This window comes from Oenanthe melanoleuca, chromosome 18 (assembly GCF_029582105.1).
Source record: "Oenanthe melanoleuca isolate GR-GAL-2019-014 chromosome 18, OMel1.0, whole genome shotgun sequence".
Lineage (NCBI taxonomy): Eukaryota > Metazoa > Chordata > Aves > Passeriformes > Muscicapidae > Oenanthe > Oenanthe melanoleuca.
This window is the reverse complement of record NC_079351.1, coordinates 7,675,709-7,694,031: the sequence shown is the minus strand read 5'-3', so window position 1 is coordinate 7,694,031 and position 18,323 is coordinate 7,675,709. Positions and strand designations below refer to the sequence as shown.

The 18,323-nt window shown below is 40.5% G+C and overlaps 1 protein-coding gene across 12 annotated transcripts in view; it reads left to right on the top strand.

Annotated features, from left to right (window-relative positions):
- Positions 1-17,971, top strand: part of TNRC6C (trinucleotide repeat containing adaptor 6C) — a 98,046-nt gene extending 80,075 nt beyond the window's left edge. For 9 of the 12 annotated variants that reach the window (XM_056505684.1, XM_056505681.1, XM_056505677.1 and 6 more), the window contains 11 exons: positions 324-446; positions 1,716-1,799; positions 2,101-2,332; positions 3,921-4,088; positions 5,133-5,324; positions 5,465-5,608; positions 8,328-8,444; positions 10,656-10,853; positions 12,128-12,198; positions 12,895-13,034; positions 14,726-15,860. In XM_056505684.1, coding sequence (XP_056361659.1) covers positions 324-446; positions 1,716-1,799; positions 2,101-2,332; positions 3,921-4,088; positions 5,133-5,324; positions 5,465-5,608; positions 8,328-8,444; positions 10,656-10,853; positions 12,128-12,198; positions 12,895-13,034; positions 14,726-15,086 — 1,830 coding nt within the window. In that variant the 3' untranslated portion in view covers positions 15,087-15,860. Of the gene's footprint in view, positions 1-323; positions 447-1,715; positions 1,800-2,100; positions 2,333-3,920; positions 4,089-5,132; positions 5,325-5,464; positions 5,609-8,327; positions 8,445-10,655; positions 10,854-12,127; positions 12,199-12,894; positions 13,035-14,725 lie in introns of all 12 variants that reach the window. The other 3 variants (XM_056505686.1, XM_056505685.1, XM_056505682.1) reach the window with 2 other exon arrangements.
- The last annotated feature ends 352 nt before the right edge of the window (positions 17,972-18,323 follow it).

The window sequence follows — 18,323 nt, the reverse complement described above, 5'->3', positions numbered from 1 at the left end:
CCTGGCTGTGCCTGTGTTATTTATTTGTTTCCTAGGCAGAAGATGTGGCATGGCTGAGTTGTTCTCACATTCATATCATATAATTACCTCTTTTTGCACAATGGTTTCTGAGGAGTTTATTCTCATCTCTTTTTTTATAAATGAACACTTGAGTACAGTTATTATGACTATATTAGTGCCTCTTGCTAATTTTGTTGATTGTTCACGGTGTTACTTCTGGTGATAGTACCATTTTCCCTGTGATGTGACTCTTATTAATGGCTCACACAGCTGCCACTGTTAAAAGTAAATGTACAGTGTTTTAACACTCTTCTCTTCTTTAGGTTCAAGCACAGCTTTTGCAGTTTGCAGCAAAAAACATTGGTCTCAGCCCTGCACAGTTAACCTCGCCAATTAATAATCCTCAGCATATGACGATGTTGAACCAGCTCTATCAGCTGCAGCTGGTAAGTTAAAAGATGTGGCAGATAAGCTCTAAATAGAATTGAAGGCATGAAGATAAAATAGGAGAATGACTGCATTTTTAAATGACATGACAGATCTTCAAAACAATCAGCTGCTGATTTCTTTGATAAAGTTTCTTTTTAAAGAAACACAGGGTTGGTTTTTTTTGCCTTGGGCTTTATAAATAGTAATTTGTGGAATAATTATTCTTTACAGCTGATAAGTGGAACTAAAAGTCAGTTGTCTTCCTACTGGTATGATAACACTGTGTTCTCAAACAGCTCTTGCCTGTGTGTTACATGTCAGTAGAAAGATTAAACTGGACACAGGTGTCACAATATAACAAGAGACATCTTGGCAGTGCTGCTCACCTGAGTTATCTACAGAACTTCTTCACTTACCTTACTGAAAAATAAAGTGTAGGGTGAATTTCCTTTAATTGATGGAATTATGTTAAGCACATAATGTGATAAGAACTACTTACTTCTGTGTACTTTTGCTGTATTTGCAAATCTTTACATCAATATTTTAATGTATACGAAAATACTTAATTGGATTTTAAGAATATTTTAAAAAGAGATACTGTGAACTCAGTAGTGGCCAGGTTTAAACATAAAATTACAAATGATAGACTAGTTCAGTTGCTGGTCTCTGTGCTAGTCAAACTCTTTTATTACTAACAGTGTTTGATACTGTTACTCATTTCTGATTATTTTCTCTAGTTCTGAGAAACACAGCATTATTCTCATGATAATTGAACAGTACCCAGTACTTGGAAAACATTAGTACAAAATTCCTTTGGATTTTGAACTAATGTGTTTCAGAGAAACTTACCTTGTAAAAAAATTTGCTGCCAAGCCAGCTACTTGAAAATTTTTTCAAGTATTTTTCAGGAATAAAGCAGCACAAGTGATTTAACTACAAAGTGTTGGCTGAACTCAAAATGGCCAAACCAAAAATAAATATTTGTATAACACTATAAACTTCATTTTAATTTTTGATTTGTGTTACAGTTATTTCAGAAAAAAAGTCTTTACTGACTTTTTTTACTTCTTGCCATATAAACTTATTACTTTTTTTTTTTTTTTAACGAACATGGGACTAAATAAATGTATTGTAAAATGTGTTTGTGACGGGATTATTGCTGTTGCTTCATGGAGTGTTTTCAGAACTTTTCTGTGTTGTGGTGAGCAGGGCAGTTGGAGGGGGTGTGTTGAGCTTGCAGTGTCTGTGTGTGTGACCTGTCCCTGTCCCTGTCCCTGTCCCCACAGGCGTACCAACGTTTACAAATCCAGCAGCAGATGTTACAGGCTCAGCGTAACGTTTCCGGACCCATGAGACAACAGGAGCAGCAAGTAGGTGTCCCTGCCAGCCCCACCTCTGCTTTAGGGCTTGGTTTCAGTAGCTTGGAGAGGCTCAGTGGCATTACACCAAAGCAGCTAGAGCATCCTTAAATCAGGAATGCAGTGCATGGCTTGGGTGCTGGACAGGGGAGGTGCTGAGTGCTAAAGCTGATCACAGCCTGGCTGGGGGAAAGCTCTCCAGCCCTTTATGCAGCCAGTTTGTATTTGTAAGGATAATAACACTGGTATTTCACTGTGGAGAAATGCAGTGTTTTGTGTCAGCACTGACAGTTGTTTGTTGTTCTCCCTGCAGGTTGCACGTACAATCAATAACATGCAGCAGCAGATCCAGCAGCACCAGCGCCAGCTGGCCCAGGCCCTGCTTATGAAGCAGCAGCCTCCCCCTCCACATCTATCTTTGCACCCCTCTGCAGGCAAATCAGCCATGGATAGCTTTTCACCCCATCCCCAGGCTCCCGGCCTTCCTGACCTGCAGACCAAAGAGCAACAGTCTTCACCGAACACCTTTGCTCCTTACCCTCTTGGTGAGTGTCCTGCCACAGCAGCTCCACTCTCCTTGATGCACATCTCAGTATTTTGCTCCACAGTGTAACAATACAGATAAAGATTTATTAAATGGCACTGAAATGACAAAATCATGCCTATGTGGCAGCTGTATCTGCTCACCTGTGTTCTGCCTACAAACATCAGAACAGAAGATTTGCCTAATTAACTACTTATATATGTTGCTATTTTATAAATTAGCAGCATCATGTTGTAAAATAGAAAAATGTCATATTGATAAACAGGAATATCATCTGGGAAAAAGTTATCCAAAGTCATCTTTCTGCTCTGTTCAGCACTGGTGAGGCATCAGTTTTGGTCAGTGTATTTCAAGAAATACGTGGATCAGTTTGAAGGAATGCAGAAAGATTGTAGTGCAGGTGATTAAATGTTTCAAAAACACAACTGTTAAGGAAAAAATTAAATCCTCTGCTCAGTAGTCTAAAGAAAAGATTTAAGATACTTAAAAGAATCTTCAAAAGCATAAAGGAGAGCTAGGAATATGTTTTGCATTTCCTAATGCAAGAGGTAATAAACTTGAGTTGCATAAAAGGAGATCTGGTTAGACATTAAGGATCACTTGGTTTAAACAGAGTAGAGTGCTGGAATAAGTTATCTGGAAAGTTCCTGAAATCTTCTTCACCAGCATTTTTGGTAGATTTAGACATAGATCTGTCAAATATGATTGAAGTAAAAATAATTGGCTGGGCCTGGATACAGAGTGAACAGAGCAACCTTTTAGACTTGTTTGCTGTCTGGTTGTTTGATGTATGCTGCAGACTTCCTTTATGACATAAAGGAATTAATTTAATCTCTTTGTGACTCTCTTTATGCTGGGTACAATAGTATTGCCAAGCTTTATCTGCCAGCAGCAGTTAAGAAGGTAATTCTGACTGCTGTTGTGGCTGGGAGCATCAGAAGGCAAAAAAATTTGTGAATTAAAGGCCTAAGTCTGAGAGGTTCTTACAATATCTCAGCTTTTTGTGATCTGCTAACATTCAGGATTATATTTCAAAAAAAGACCCAGATTCATGCCACAGAAGCATGTCAAAATTATTCCCTAAATAACAGTCTGGGTGATTTTGTTCTGTGTATATAAAATAGAAGCCCAGTTAGAGCAGAACCTGATCTGATGAACAGCAGCTGTTTTTCTGACCTTTAATTGGTTCCTTTTTTGAGGAATTTTTAGCAAAATGAAGTGGCAGACATCGTGGGGGGGGTGCTGGGGAGACATTGGGAGTATTTTGGCTTAGCCATGGAATGGTGCAAACTGGTTTAAACACAGCATTCCAGTGCATTCTTCTGAGCCAAGTGAAGAGACTGCAAGTAGAAACACTGACAGCTGTAATATATTATCCCTACATCTTGTTTCTTCCACTTTTTAGCAAGGTTTTAACTTTTTCTGAATTCATGGGAGTTCTATTGGTGTTCCATAAAAGCAAAAGTTCATGATCATGTGCATAGAGATATCTGAAAATCAGTGTTGAGTAATTCCTGTGGCCAGATTTCAAAGCCTGTTTTTCAACCCCTCAGTATATGATGGATAGCTAAGGATCTCTTTCCCCCCAGCTGGACTGAACCCGAACATGAATGTAAATAACATGGACATTACTGGTGGTTTGTCAGTGAAGGACACTTCTCAGTCCCAGTCTCGCCTTCCTCAGTGGACACACCCCAACTCAATGGATAATCTGTCTAGTGCTGCTTCTTCTCTTGACCAGAACTCCAGCAAGCACGGTAATTCATGTCCCCTGCACCCCCTGCAGCCTGGCTTTTGCTCATTCCAGCCACAGTGCAACTGGAATTATTTCTCTCATGTTCCTTTTTGGTGTAAGCGCTCACAAATGGTTGCTACTGAGCACCTCTGAGCTTGTGAAATTTTATAGTTGATTTCTGCAATGAAGGGCATGCAGCTGTCACTCCATTCATGCAGTGTAGGAATGTTTGTTTTTTTTTTTTCATTTATTGAATTTTGTTGCTGGGATGATGGAGTTCAAGTAAAACAAGCCTTTAGTGTTACAAAACAAGTCCCACAATCTTCCCCTTATTCCAGACCTGTATGCCTTCAATCCAAAAAAACTTTACACTGGCTTTCTCCCACAGTTTTTCCAGTATCATCAACCTTTCCCAGAACAAAAGTATGATGGTTTACATAGTTACTCAGCCTAGAGCTAGGGGCAAAAATTTCTTACTTTTCCAGAAGTGATTGCTAATCTGTTTGAACTTTATCCCTAACGCCTCCAGTATCCTGAGCCAGTTATTTCTTTATTTCCTGTACCAAATTTGTTCTCTTAGAACATAGGGCTCTGTTAACTTTATTATATCCTGGATTTTATTATGAGCAGCATGAATTATTTCTTCTACAGCAGTTTTTTATTCTGCAAGTAGCTGCACTGCTGATGCCAAATTGTTGTTTGATAGTTTGTAGGAACATGAGAACAGCCATTTCGAATCATCCATCCTGTCAGCACTGAATGCCTAGGGAAGGATGAGATGAGGGATATTCCTTGGTATGCTGTCTCAGCAAGCTCCTATTTACCATCAGTGTGATGATTTGAATTATTTAGTCTCTTTTTGGCAGGAATTTAATGCAGAATTCTTTAACTTGAGTGTCTAGATTGTACCAGCAGTGTCTCTCAGCTCTAATCCCAATGCTGTTAAGCTTGGCTTACTGTGTTTGCATTTTAGTTTTCTTTTTATCTTTGTAATACAGAAAGAAAAAAAAAATTAACTATATCCTGATGAAGTTCCATACCCACATCCCCATTTCACTGCTTGCAGGTGCTATCCCTGGAGGTTTGAGCATTGGTCCTCCAGGCAAGTCCTCCCTCGATGACTCCTACGGCCGCTATGATCTGATCCAGAACAGTGAGTCTCCTGCCAGCCCACCTGTAGCTGTTCCTCACAGCTGGTCACGTGCCAAATCTGATAGTGATAAGATTTCCAATGGCTCCAGCATCAACTGGCCACCAGGTAACACAATCCAAAGCCTTGCTGTTGGGCTGATGTCCCTAAAACCTGGTTGGGTGGGTTTGTTGAGTCCTGCTGATGCACAGGAGCTTTGGAGGATTATGACTTCACACACACTTCCCTTTGGATTGTGTTTGAAACAGAGTTTCACCCAGGAGTGCCATGGAAAGGACTGCAGAATATTGATCCTGAAAATGACCCTGATGTTACTCCTGGCAGTGTTCCTACTGGGCCTACCATAAACACCACCATCCAGGATGTGAATCGCTATCTGCTCAAGAGTGGAGGTAAACACACAAGTGGCTTCCACATCTCTGCATACTTTCTTTGCCCTTCCAAGAAAAGGTTGACATCATTTGTTACAGATATAACTTATTTTCTGCATGTGATCCTAATCTAATAATGCTTCTGCTCGGAACTGTCACTGAATATCCAGAAATAATTGTTTTGAAAGAAGGGATTAAGACATTTCTTATTTTCTGTGAGAATGTAAATATTTTTATATTGGAAAAGGTTGTGAGATGTAATTTAAACTTCTGTGGTCACTGTAAATTTTTTTGACCTGTATCACATGATTTTGAACAAGATTTTGCTCTCCACTGCCCACTCTCCTCCATACACTTTGTGAAACTCTCAAAAGACTCAATATAAAATTCCACAGTTGTTGCTGAGGCAGCAGGCTTCTAGTATACTAATTAATTGTGGCTTTGTTAGAAGATCAATAAGCAAAATAAATGAGAACTGTTTTATCTCCAAAACCATAAAAGAAAAAAAATTTGGAATTGACTAGTAAACTAATATTTCCCAGTGCTATTTCCATTCCTTTTGTCTTGGCAGTGCTTACTTCAGAATAAAAAGGGAATTTTCTAAAACAAGAAAGCATTGTGTGACTGTGCTACTTGTTAGCTTCATGTGCTGGAAGTTGATCAAGGGAAAGGTGGCTTGGTTAATTGTGGTCTGAGAGCCAAAATAGCCAATTTATCTGCACTCTGTCAGAGCACTGCAGTTGGCACAGGAATAGCACAATCAGGCTGTCCAGAAGGACCTGTCAGGAGTAAAAATGTGGGGTTTGTTTTAATTGTTACATCTGTGATACCAGCACAGATTGCAAATCAAGGCTATCCTTGAAGTGGGGGTCCAGCTCTGGGCTTGTTACCTCAGGCAAGGGATGTGAACCATGAGGGACAGGAACCCAGTGCTGACTGCCTGCAGTGATTGTGGTTGGCTCTTAGCAGGAAGCAGCTTTTCTTTCATCTGAAACGTGAAGTATTTGGGTAATGAGTAAGGTTGGATTAACTTCTAATGACTCCAAAGTGCTTCCAAGGGGATGGGCAGGTTTGAAGTTATAAAAAGAAAAGCTGTAGGATGTAATTCAGTGACACTTTAGGTACAGTGTATCCCAGAAATACTCCCCAGGTCAGAAACCTAAACCTACAGAGCTGTACCTGTAAAATCAGAGAATATCCACTACAGGTCCTGCTGCTTTAGAGAAGGAATATTAGCTCTGTTGCTGCATAATCTGCCTGTGGAATGAAGAAATAACTCCCCTCCTTAGAGAGTGTCAGCAGGGATGGTCTTTGCAGAATTAAACAGGCCCTCAAGAGGTCAGACCTTATGAAAAGCAGTGCCTGTGGGGGTCAGTGTGTGCTTCTTTCCCTCATTAGCTATTTATTTTGGTAATAATAGAATTTTAATAAAAGCAGTAGTTTCAGAATCTGTTTCTTTCTGTTTGTATAACTGCAGCCTGAAGCACAGAGCTTGTGCTGACAGAGCTGCTCCCCAGTTAGAGGGTCAGGCTGTAGGGTGTGCTGTCCTTGCCCTGTGCACTTAAAAACAGGCAAAATTGAAGCTTTTGGATCGATTTTTGCTTTGCTCTGTTTGCTAATGAAGCTTTGGAGGGTCAGCTTCTATGAGCTGAGAGTTGTAGCCACAAGGAATCAGGATCATTTTCAGCACTGTGGGCCTTTGAATCTGCTATAATTTCATAGTTCCTGCCTGGGGAATAGATTATTTCCAGACAGGGCTGATACAGAGTTCTGTCACTTGAAACTGAAGTCTGTTTTGGTGTCCCTTGCAGCACAGGGACTGTGGGTAAGGTAAAATTTGGTTGGTTGCTGTTCCAGTTGTAAACAAAGCTGGTTTTTTTTACTGAGCTGTGAGGAATGAGATTGTCCTTTACTTCCTCCCTTCTATCTCAACCCAGTGCTCTTTGCTACAGAGCTCACCTATTTTTTATGAGTCCTTTAGAGATGCTTCAGTATCACAGCCCATCTCTGTGTGTCAGGAATGATAAGTCACCCAGGATACACACTTGATTCTGTTGGTGGCTAGAGAGAATACTTCCAGCTCTCCTGGTCTTTGCAATGAAGATTTTTGATTTTATGTTCAGTTTCTTTCATTTGCTGCCAATAAGGAAATTGTAGGTATGCTTAGATAGCTGCTCAGATAGTAAATGATTTACTGAGGTTTTGTGCTATTTCATTTATGTTATCAGTTTGAGAAGAGATTGCTGAAATATATCTTTGCTTTTACTGAAAGCTTGCAAGAATTTAAAGATACTTTTGGGCATTAGAATGTAGGGGAAGTGTTTACCTTGAGTAATTTAGGACAGATCACCCATGGTAAGAGGTTAGTTTATCATACACATCTGCTCATCTGCAGTTGCCATTGCCTAAGTCAGCTGGCAGAGGACCTTTATAAATGAAGCCTGTTCCTCTGAGACTAATCACTTTAGCACTGATTTTTTGGGTCATGTATCTTAAAGGAATTGCAGAATTTACCTTCTGCACTACAACTGTTCCTGTGCCAGCTTTCTCCTCTTCCTTCTAAAGACTTCAGCCTCACTTTATCACTCTTCCAGTAACATTTCATTCCTAGACTTCAGAGACCAGGCTAATTAAGGAGAATGCCTTGCATGGTTTGTACTTGCACATAATAGATTTGCTTGTGTCACACCAAACATCATTATGCCCATCTTTCTTAGTTGCTTCTCTGCTGGTTCTGCAGGGTCATCCCCAACATCATCTCAGAATGCCACGCTGCCTTCATCGAGTGCCTGGCCGCTTAGTGCCTCCGGCTACAGTAGCTCTTTCAGCAGCATTGCATCTGCACCTAGCATTGCAGGTACGGCCTTTCTGCTTCCACAGCTCGTGCATGCCCAGGAAAAGGCCCTAGGGAGTGCTGGCCAGTGCTGACAGGAGTGCTGCCCCAGGCAGAAGTGTGCCCTGAGCTAGGTGGCAGCTCTCCTGGCAGCTCTGCGGTGGGGACTGGTGGATGGTGTGCCTGGGATTGTGCTGAGGACAAATGGATTTGTTCCACTTGGTGTCAGTCTTGGCATGGAGATCTTTGTGGGGAGGAGCACTGTCCAGGGCCTCAGCAGGAACAGACCCTTCCAGGAGGAGCTGATGTGAAATTTGTGTTAACTCGCTGTTAAAAGTGAGAAGCTTCAGTGGTACCTCCAGGGGGTGCTTTTTGCATGGCTCTGGGGGATTGGGTTTGGGGCTCTTCAGTGTCCTTTAATAGTCAAGCCAAAGCCTGATGCTCCCCTGTATGGCTGGCTTGTAGGTGAGCTAAATAATTATCTCATTTTATTAACTGAGCTCTAAATTCTGGAGCTTCTTTTTGCATAACACAGAAACTTTGCTTGCAAAGTGGCTATCTAAGTATGCACTTTGTCCCATTCTAAAATTGTGTTGGGCTGTATAGATGGATTAGATAAGAAAATTCTGATCCACTGAAACCTCCCCACTTCTCTGAAGGTGCAGCCTCTGGGTCAGGCTGCAGAATGCTAAAAAAAAGGACTTGTTTGGGATGTTTTCCTCCAGTGAAAGGAAAACTAAGGAATGGCTTGCTTTTCTTTATCTGCCATACATTTCTGCTTTATTTGCTGCCCTTTTTGTTTGTTTTTGGTTTTGCAGTTTCATCTAATGTTTTCCTGAGAAGTAGTGACATAGCAGCACCTGGCCTGTGGTGCTGTGCCTGTATTGGGTGTCCCATCACAGGCTGAGCTCTCAAACTCAGACTTGCTCCTCTCCTCTCACCATTTTACACTCATTAATGTCCTCATTGTCATTGTCAAATTATTTTTCTTGCTACAATTTGCCAGAAGATGGAAGAGTGGTTGCCCTTTTGCTTAAATTGTTATGATTCAATATGAAATAATTGAGTTAAACAATTTAGATAAATTGAGGCAGTTGGGGGAATGTGTGTGTATATAACTGAGTCTGTAATTTTGCAAGTGGTAAATTTGGCTTTGGGACTCATAGAATTACTCAGTGCCTGCCTGATGTCTTAAAGCACTGATCCAGTATAAACTTAAATCTGCCAATTCTGGTTTTATAAAAACTCACAAGATCTTTGCATCTTGGGCTTTGTCAGACCAAATATTTTCTTGTTCTCTGCAATCAGCATTAAAGCATTAGAGCACCACAGTCACAGCATCATTTGCTGGGGCAGAAGATGCAGGATTGTGTCCCTTTCAGTCCATTCCAGCCCTCCAGTGTTGGTAACAGCAGGACTGGGCTGTGACAGGGAAATTGGGCTCCAATTGCACAGCAAGTGTTGGTATCAGGAGGAAAGGCAGGGATGTGTAAGTCTAAAGGTGAATAAAGATTTGTTTCATTATCCATTATTTAAATAATTCAGTCTACCCCTCTGAATGCTATACTGTGTCTGCTCTTCTTGGGTTTGTGTTATTTTATAAAGCTTCGAAATGGCAGGAACAGCAGTAGGAGTTGAAAACTGATCAGGGAAAGAACAAGCAAAGACTGACAGATTGTGGTGTGGTGTTATCTTCTAAAGACTTAGTTTTTCTCAAAGATACTTGGAAAAAAGAGTGTAGGTTACTTCAAATATTCAGAAATAAAGTTTTTGTTGCTCTTTGATCTTTAGAATTTTAATAATGCATCAGAAGAACATATGGGTATACTGAATTCTTTATATTAGGTAAAATGAGTTGTGCAAGAAAAAGTGTTAAAGTCCTGCTAAACCTTTGAGAGAGCCAATCTTGAAGTGTTTCATTATTATTTTGGTGAAATCAGATTTCACCAAATACCTACATTCATTTTCTGGACTTTTTTCCATGTATCATCTCTTACAAGAAAACAAAGCAATAGATTTTCAACATGGAATTTGTATGTAGCAGGTAGTGTGAGGTTCACTAAACACAAAAGTACTAGAAATTGTAAACAGTGGTTTGAGTGGGTTCAAGGAATATTTGATTTATAGCACTGCATGGTGCAGAAAATTGTTGTTTTCCTACTGAGAAGCTGGGAGGATGTAGCCCATGATACCCATTGGTGAAGAATGCCCAAATGTTCTCTTTTTGTGTTGCAGGTAAACTGTCAGACATCAAGTCCACGTGGTCCTCTGGCCCAATCTCTCACACCCAAGCCTCTCTGTCCCACGAACTCTGGAAGGTTCCCAGAAACACTACAGCTCCAACAAGACCTCCTCCAGGCTTAACCAACACCAAGCCATCCTCCACGTGGGGTGCCAGTCCCCTGGGCTGGACCAGCTCTTCTTACTCCTCTGGTACTCACAGCTCTCTTCTGCCTTCTTCTCACCATTGTTTGCTCTGCTCTGCATTTCTGCAGAAACCAGAGCTCTAACACAGCTGCAGTGGTTCTGCTCTGGGGATGCATCTCCTGTCTCTTTATTTCATGTGTAATAAGTTGTAAATGCAGCATCTTTTAACTGGTCATGTTAGTGATTTTACACAGGAGTTGCCTAATTTGTTTAACTCCCAACTAGAATGTTTTTCCCCCAGTTTCTTAATTTCTAAAAATGTCTTTAAAATATGTGTCCTGTTCTGTGGCATGATCTAAGACTTCAAGAGGAGCACGTGGAATTTAATATGGACACATGGATGTGAAGCATTTAGGACCTGATAGCATTGCAGGGCCCTCAGGGAATACCTGCAATTTTTCATGCAGGCCCCTTTTTTATATGTTTTTGTTTGCTTTGATACAAATATGAGAAGCCATGGATCTGGCTATGTATACATACCAATATTTAGATATCTCTATCTATATAAATATAAATATATATGCAGGTATTACTGCTATTTTATAAAGCTGTTTTAATAGTCTGCGTACACTAAGTTGAGAATTAAATGTTCTTCCTTCTTCCTGCTATTTATTTTGGTTGTTTCTTCACCAAACCCCCACCTGGAAGGGCAGATAAAGCTGCTCCCAGGATTCTCTCTGGAGCACCCACAGGATCCACTGTGATTCTCAAATGCCACTCATAAATATCAAGCTTGTACAGCTTCTTACTGTAAAGCACCAGGCTGAGGTTGTTAGAGCAGGTTTTGTTGGTTATGTCCTTGTATCTTCAATCAGGACATTGTCAGTGCAGAAATACCTGTTTTGAATAAGTCATGCACATTAATCTGTCATTGGCAAGAGAGCAGAGTGCTGCAGTGCTATAAAAATCTTTATTAGGAAGCAGCAATCTGAGCTTGGACTGCTCAGATCTGCTTTTGAAATGTGTCTTCCAGATTAATTCTAGTGCATCCTGAGGATCCAGTTTGTTGCAGTGCCATACCTGCATCTGTTATTTCCCTAATAGTTACTCTGGGAGTATGAAAAATGCCACAGATCTTTGAAATGTAGCAAGAGCAGCTTTTCATTCAGCAGCCTTTCCTTCCAAGAGAGGCAGTAAATCAAGATGTGAGGAAACTGCTGTAGGATTTGTTTTCAGCAGCACTGAGGCTTGTTAGAGTGTTGTGATTCCAGATAAATTTGCCTGTAAGGTGCTCTCCAGAGACCATGATCAAATGTTTTGTTGTGGAATTTGTGTTGCAGGTTCTGCATGGAGTACTGACAGCTCAGGGAGAACAAGCAGCTGGCTGGTTCTTCGGAACCTCACCCCCCAGGTAAGTGGAATTGTACAAAACTGGGCAGGAAAAGACACTTGCATTTAACAGATGATGAGAACAGCATTTACAGGCCTTGGCCATTTGATTCATTTGAAAGAAGAATAATTATTCTGCATTTATTACAAGTAGCTGTCTTCTACAGGGAATTTGTTAGGTTTCAAAGTGCTGTCAAATCAAATATGAACTTTCAAGCCTGTAATTAGTCATTCAGTGGGAACCATTTCTGTGTGTGTAAGTTTGGAGGTGAATGATGTAGTAAAACACAGATATGTAAAATCTGATTTTCCTGTGGGTTTTTGGGTTCCTCTCATCTGTCTCACATCCTCTACTTGTCCTTCATGGTGTCATTCCAAAGGACAAACACAAACCACAAAGCCTTGGATGCAGACATCCAAATTAATCTTGGGAAAAAATTAATTACAATTATGTAGTGTGTTTTCCCTTTGACTTACTTCTGGATTTCTGTGGACATCTAATGATAAATATAATTTGCATAACCTAAATTGGGAAAATTTGTTCACTGTACAGAAGGGAATTCTTAAAAAGACAGGATGTCTCCCTCAATGCAGAGAGCAATGAGTGTGTAATTAAGTACTTCTTTTTCACTCTTTAGCTTTTAAACACTTGTTAATGAAGCATTTAAGGTAAGATCAGAGTAGCACAGGTAACCTTTGCTGCCCTTGCCTCCCCCAGATCGATGGCTCCACACTGCGGACACTGTGTTTGCAGCACGGCCCTCTCATCACATTCCACTTGAACCTGACCCAAGGGAATGCTGTGGTCCGATACAGTTCCAAGGAGGAAGCAGCCAAGGCCCAGAAGTCTCTGCACATGTATGTTTCTGCTCCCTCTTTCTTTTGTTACAAAGCCCAGAAAATGTTTTCTTAGCCACAGCTGATCACTAGTTTCTTCAATCTTGATTTTCAAGATTATCTAGTGAGAGAGAAAAAAGTTAACTGGGGGTCAATACTGAATAAGAGGGCATTACAAAACTTTATTCAGCATAACCATCATCCTCAATTAGGACTTGTCATCTGTAAGGCAACAAAGAATTTGTAAGATGTGATAAGGATTCCAAAGGAAGCTCAGGGAGAGCACAGGACAAAGTTTTAGCTTCAGAGAGAAACAGAGAGGGTAAAACAATGCTAAATAAGGAATGTGTTCATGGTGGTCACCTTTTTAAAGGAGTTATGAGAGAAGTATATGACAACAAAATCTGCTTTTTAGGAGTTTTGAAATCCAGGGGACTAATTGGCATAAAGGCTGGAGAATTGGAGTGGTAAAATCAAGATGGAGAATACAGAGAGTGATGTTTCAGGAGGATTACTTGGGTATTAGAGTTGGAAAGCAATTCCCTTTATCAACCAGTTATAACATGAGCATAATGAAAATACTGAGGCAGTGGGAGCATCATTTGGTTGGAGAGCTTCTGTCCTTATTCCTGAAGGGAATTGAGGTTCCAGGATGTGTCAGTTAGAGGAGGTGATCTCCATATGTGTGAAGATGAGCACCAAAAAGAGACACCACCCAAAATCCTCCATCTTGTCCCATACCCATTGCTATAGTACAAAAATTCAAATTTAAAACCCTTCACCATTTGAAATCACACACTTCTATTTAACTACATACCCATCACTTTAACTCCATCGTTAAAATTTCTCCAAGGCCTCAAGTCAAAAGCAGTGTTCTCCAGGGGGTCTGTGCTTTGAGCTTTCTGGGATCCAACACCTTTGCACCTGTAATGGTTTTGAAATCAAAACCAGTGAGAGACTCCCGAGTCAGAAGTACAATTTAATAGGAAAAAAGGGGAAAAATAAAATACATGCAATAGTACAAAAGAAAAAAAATAAACCACTGATAGAGTCAGAATACAACCTGACACCCCATACTCAGGGTGGTGGTAGCAGTGCAGATGAAGTGCTCTTGTTGAAGCAGTGATCCTGTAGAAAGGTCTGGTAGCTCTTGTCCTCTGGAAACCAGTGGGTAAGGGCAGCTTTGGTGTTCCAAATCTCAGTTTTTACTGGGTAGGAAAGGCTTGGCTCCTCCCCCTGGGTGGAGCATCTCCCAGTGGGATGATGGAATTTTATCAGTCATGCAGTGGGACTCAATGGCCATTAACAGGAGATATCTCCTGGAGGGAGGGTGGGTCTTGGAAAAGATAAAGAACATTGCCCCATCTTAACAGTGGCCCATTAGCAGAGGATATCTCCACAGAGATAAGAATCACTGCCCCACCTGGTTTCAGCAGATGGCCCATTAGCAGAGGATATCTCCCATGGAAACAAGGACCACTGCCCCAGCTGGTTTTAAAGATGGCCCATTAGCAGATAATATGTGCCATGGAGATAAGAATCACTGCGCCAGCTGGTTTAAAGATGGCCCATTAGCAGAGGATATCTCCCACAGAGATAAGGGTCACTGCCCCAGCTGGTTTCAGCAGATGGTGACAGAATCCATCCCTTTGGGCACATCTCCATGGTCACTAGGACAGCCCCCCATAGCTCACATGTGCTTGCCCCCCCAGGTGTGTGCTGGGCAACACGACGATCCTGGCGGAGTTTGCCGGCGAGGAGGAAGTGAACCGGTTCCTGGCGCAGGGGCAGGCGCTGCCGCCCACCTCCAGCTGGCAGTCCAACACTGGATCCACCCCCAGCCGCCTGGGCTCCTCGGGCAGCTCCCACGGGCTGGTGCGCCCCGACGCCGGCCACTGGAACCCCCCGTGCCTGGGGGGCAAGGGCAGCAGCGACCTGCTCTGGGGGGGGGTGCCCCAGTACTCCAGCAGCCTTTGGGGACCCCCCAGCGCCGACGACGGCAGAGTCATCGGGAGCCCCACGCCCCTCAACACCCTCCTGCCGGGGGATCTGCTCAGCGGGGAGTCCATCTAGGAGACGAGCAAACAGAATGGAAATAACAATCATCAGCACTAAAGGAAAACAAAAAATTAAAAAAAAAAAAAAATTAAAAAAAAAAAAAGAAAAAAAATGGTAACCCTTTCCAGTCCCGGGCTTGATGAAGAATCCAGCTTTAACCCATGAGACTGGCAGCCCTCCTTAGTACCTCTGTCCAATATCGAATCTGAAACTGCAGAAGTCCTTGTGAACTGTTCCTGAAACAGTATGGGCTCCTTTGGTCAGTGTCACATGCTAATGACAGGTTTTACTTTTTTCATGGCTTTTTTTTTTTGTTTGTTCTATGTCGTCTTTTTATGTTTGTATGGTGATTTTTCAAAACCAAGTATAAAAGCTGCTTAGAATAGGTCTATCATGAAGGGCACTTTTCAGAATTTGGGCTGGAAAGGGTTATTTTATCAACTGGGGAGGGTGGGAAGGGGAAATGAAAGCCTATTTAAATGAGCCTGTGACTATTATGCACATTACAGAGGCGGACCCAATAATCAGAAAGGGTGAAGTGTGATATTTTACCATTGGTACAGAAAAGTGACGAATCCCAGTGGCAACTCTGGACTGTACAGGTTGAGAGGGGGGGAGGGAGGGCAGGGTTGGGGTATCTCTGTGTCCACTACTCCCATGGATCTGCCTATGCACATTACCCTTGTTTCATTACTTTTTCATGTCATTTTTTTTAATCCCAAAAAATATAAAAAAGTAAAAAAAAAAAAAAAAAGAATAAAAAAAATCAACAAAGAAACAAAAAAAAAACTTTAAAAAAAAGCAACAAACCATATCAACATGCAAATACTTGAATCCAGCAGGCCAATAACAAAATGTGAACACTTTCTAAGTTGAATTATTACACTTCCAGGTCAGCATCAGTACACAAAAAACAGGCTCTAAGAATTTTTTTTTTAAAGTTCAGACTCTATGTTTTTGTTGGGACAGATGTGAGTGTGTGTGTGTGTGTGTGTGTGTGCCTGTGTGTGTGTGTGCCCACGTGTGGTTTAACTCAACGTGTGAAGTTTTATCCTTTGGTTCAGTATATGCTTTTTATTTGCTCATTGGTCAAATGTTTAATTGTTATTAGCTTCTAACTTTGCACTGAGTGTCCGCAGCCCTTCTTGTAGCTAATCCTGTAATGGTTAAAATACAGAAAAAAACAAAAAAACAAAAAAAAAACAAAAAAAAAAAACAAAAAAAAAAACAAGGAAAGAAACTGATAGAAGGGGCCGGCGACAATTCACGTGTAAATGTTTACTCAAGGACTCTTATTGCATTTAAAAAATTACAGTGTGTATCTCTGGAGAATAATATGTATATCTACCTTTAGCAGCTTTTTATTGTGGACTAATGCAAGAAATTATTACCGGAGTATTGCACCATTTTTCCATTCGGAATATAAAGTTTAAAAAAAAAAAAATACTCTTGTTGAACTGTGGCCATAGATAATTGTAAAGAGTTGATAGTTCCCTTGCAAGCAGGAACAGAAACAAGCACTTGGACATAAGTTTTGACTGCTTTTGGAGGAGCCAGGAGTTTTGGCTCCCACCTGTTTACAGACCTTTTTTTCTCCTTCAAACTTTAAAATAAAAAAAGGAATTTAAAAAAAAAAAAAAAAAAAAAAAAAAAAAAGAGAAAAAACAAAAAAAAAAAAAAAAAAAAAAAAAAAGACTTCCATCGTAAAGAAAACTATTTTCAGAATGAAGATATGCTACTTCAGAGCTCTGGGATTGAACAGTGTTGTTGTATTATCCTTTTCTTTGGCCATTGCTGTGTACTATTTTTGTTGTTGTTTTCCTCCTCTTCGTCAAAGTGGCGAAAACTTTGTGATCACTATCTTGCACATGGTGGAAGATGTCTCAGGAAAGCCGGGTTTCCCGAGGAGCAACTCCACACCATTTCATGTATTTTTAAAACCCAACTCCTAGCACTGAAGATATTATTAAAAAACAAAATAAAATTAAAAAAAAAGACAGTAAGAAAGAAGAAAATACCTAATCTAATGTGTAGCAGTTACATATTTACCAAATAATGGACTCAAAAGAAATAGATGTTTGAAGAGTGCTTTATATATTAAAAAATCGCTTTATGTTTAAAAAAAGATCAATGTTTTTGATTGTTTTGAAAGGAAGAAAGACAATGGAATAACATACACTTCAAGTATGTTTTAAAAATTATATGAACATTGTGCTCCCTGCCTGCTTGGATCAGGAAACTTGTGCATTACATTATTTTTTTTTTTTTTTGGAAGATTAGCTTTTTAATGGTTTTATCAGATTTAAAGGGTCCTGCAAGATTGCAAATTAACAAAAGCTGGTTTTATAGAGGATCATGAACTATGCACAAACTGGGTTCAAGACTTGTTTTGTTTTTTTTTTTTTCCTCAAGTTTTAGTAGTGTATTTAGCTGAATAACCTTTCCTCAGAGTAATTGCATCTCATTGCCATTACACGCCTCCTACATATATATTTTATATATATATACACACACACACTTATATAAAATATGTATGTGTGTATGTGCGTGTTTACATACAATTTTCCATGCTGAAGTTTAGCATTGAGTTGTAGAAAAACTCCTGATATTTTCAAATTGGGAATGAAAATTTCTGTTGGAGGGGTTGGGGGGGGGGGGACAGGTGGGTTTTGTTTTTAGGGGCTTTTTTTTTTTTTTTTTTTTTTTTTTGCCTTTCCTTTTGAATTAAAGATGTCTGTAACTCTGAGATTAAAAAGAAAACCAACAATTGTGGCTTTTAATGTTTATTCTCCTCATAGAATGTGATTGTTAAAAGAACATGCACCGAAAGTTGCTTTCAAGAGTACGAAGATTCTTTGAAACTTAAATAAATTGCAGTTTTTTCTTGGCTGTTGAAATAATGTGTATTTTTCTTTTATGCAGGGGATACTAAATATATATATATATTGTTAAATCTGTGAAGGTATTTGATGGAAGGAGTTTGATTTTGAATGAGAATGCTGTGTACAGCCAGGCAAACCCCTCCTGTGTGGTCACCCCTCTGCTCTCTGCTGGTGGCACTCATGAGCTTTTCCATCAGCACTTCTCATCCAGGAGCAGCAGAACCCATTTTTGTGTTCAGATTCTGCTTTTCTCATTTATCCATGTCACAGTGGGTGAGTTTGTTCCCCCTCCAGCCAGGCTCCCCCAGCCCCACCCCAATTTCTGTTCCTGAATGTCTGTAAAGTGCCAGTTCCACTGATCGTTTTGGGG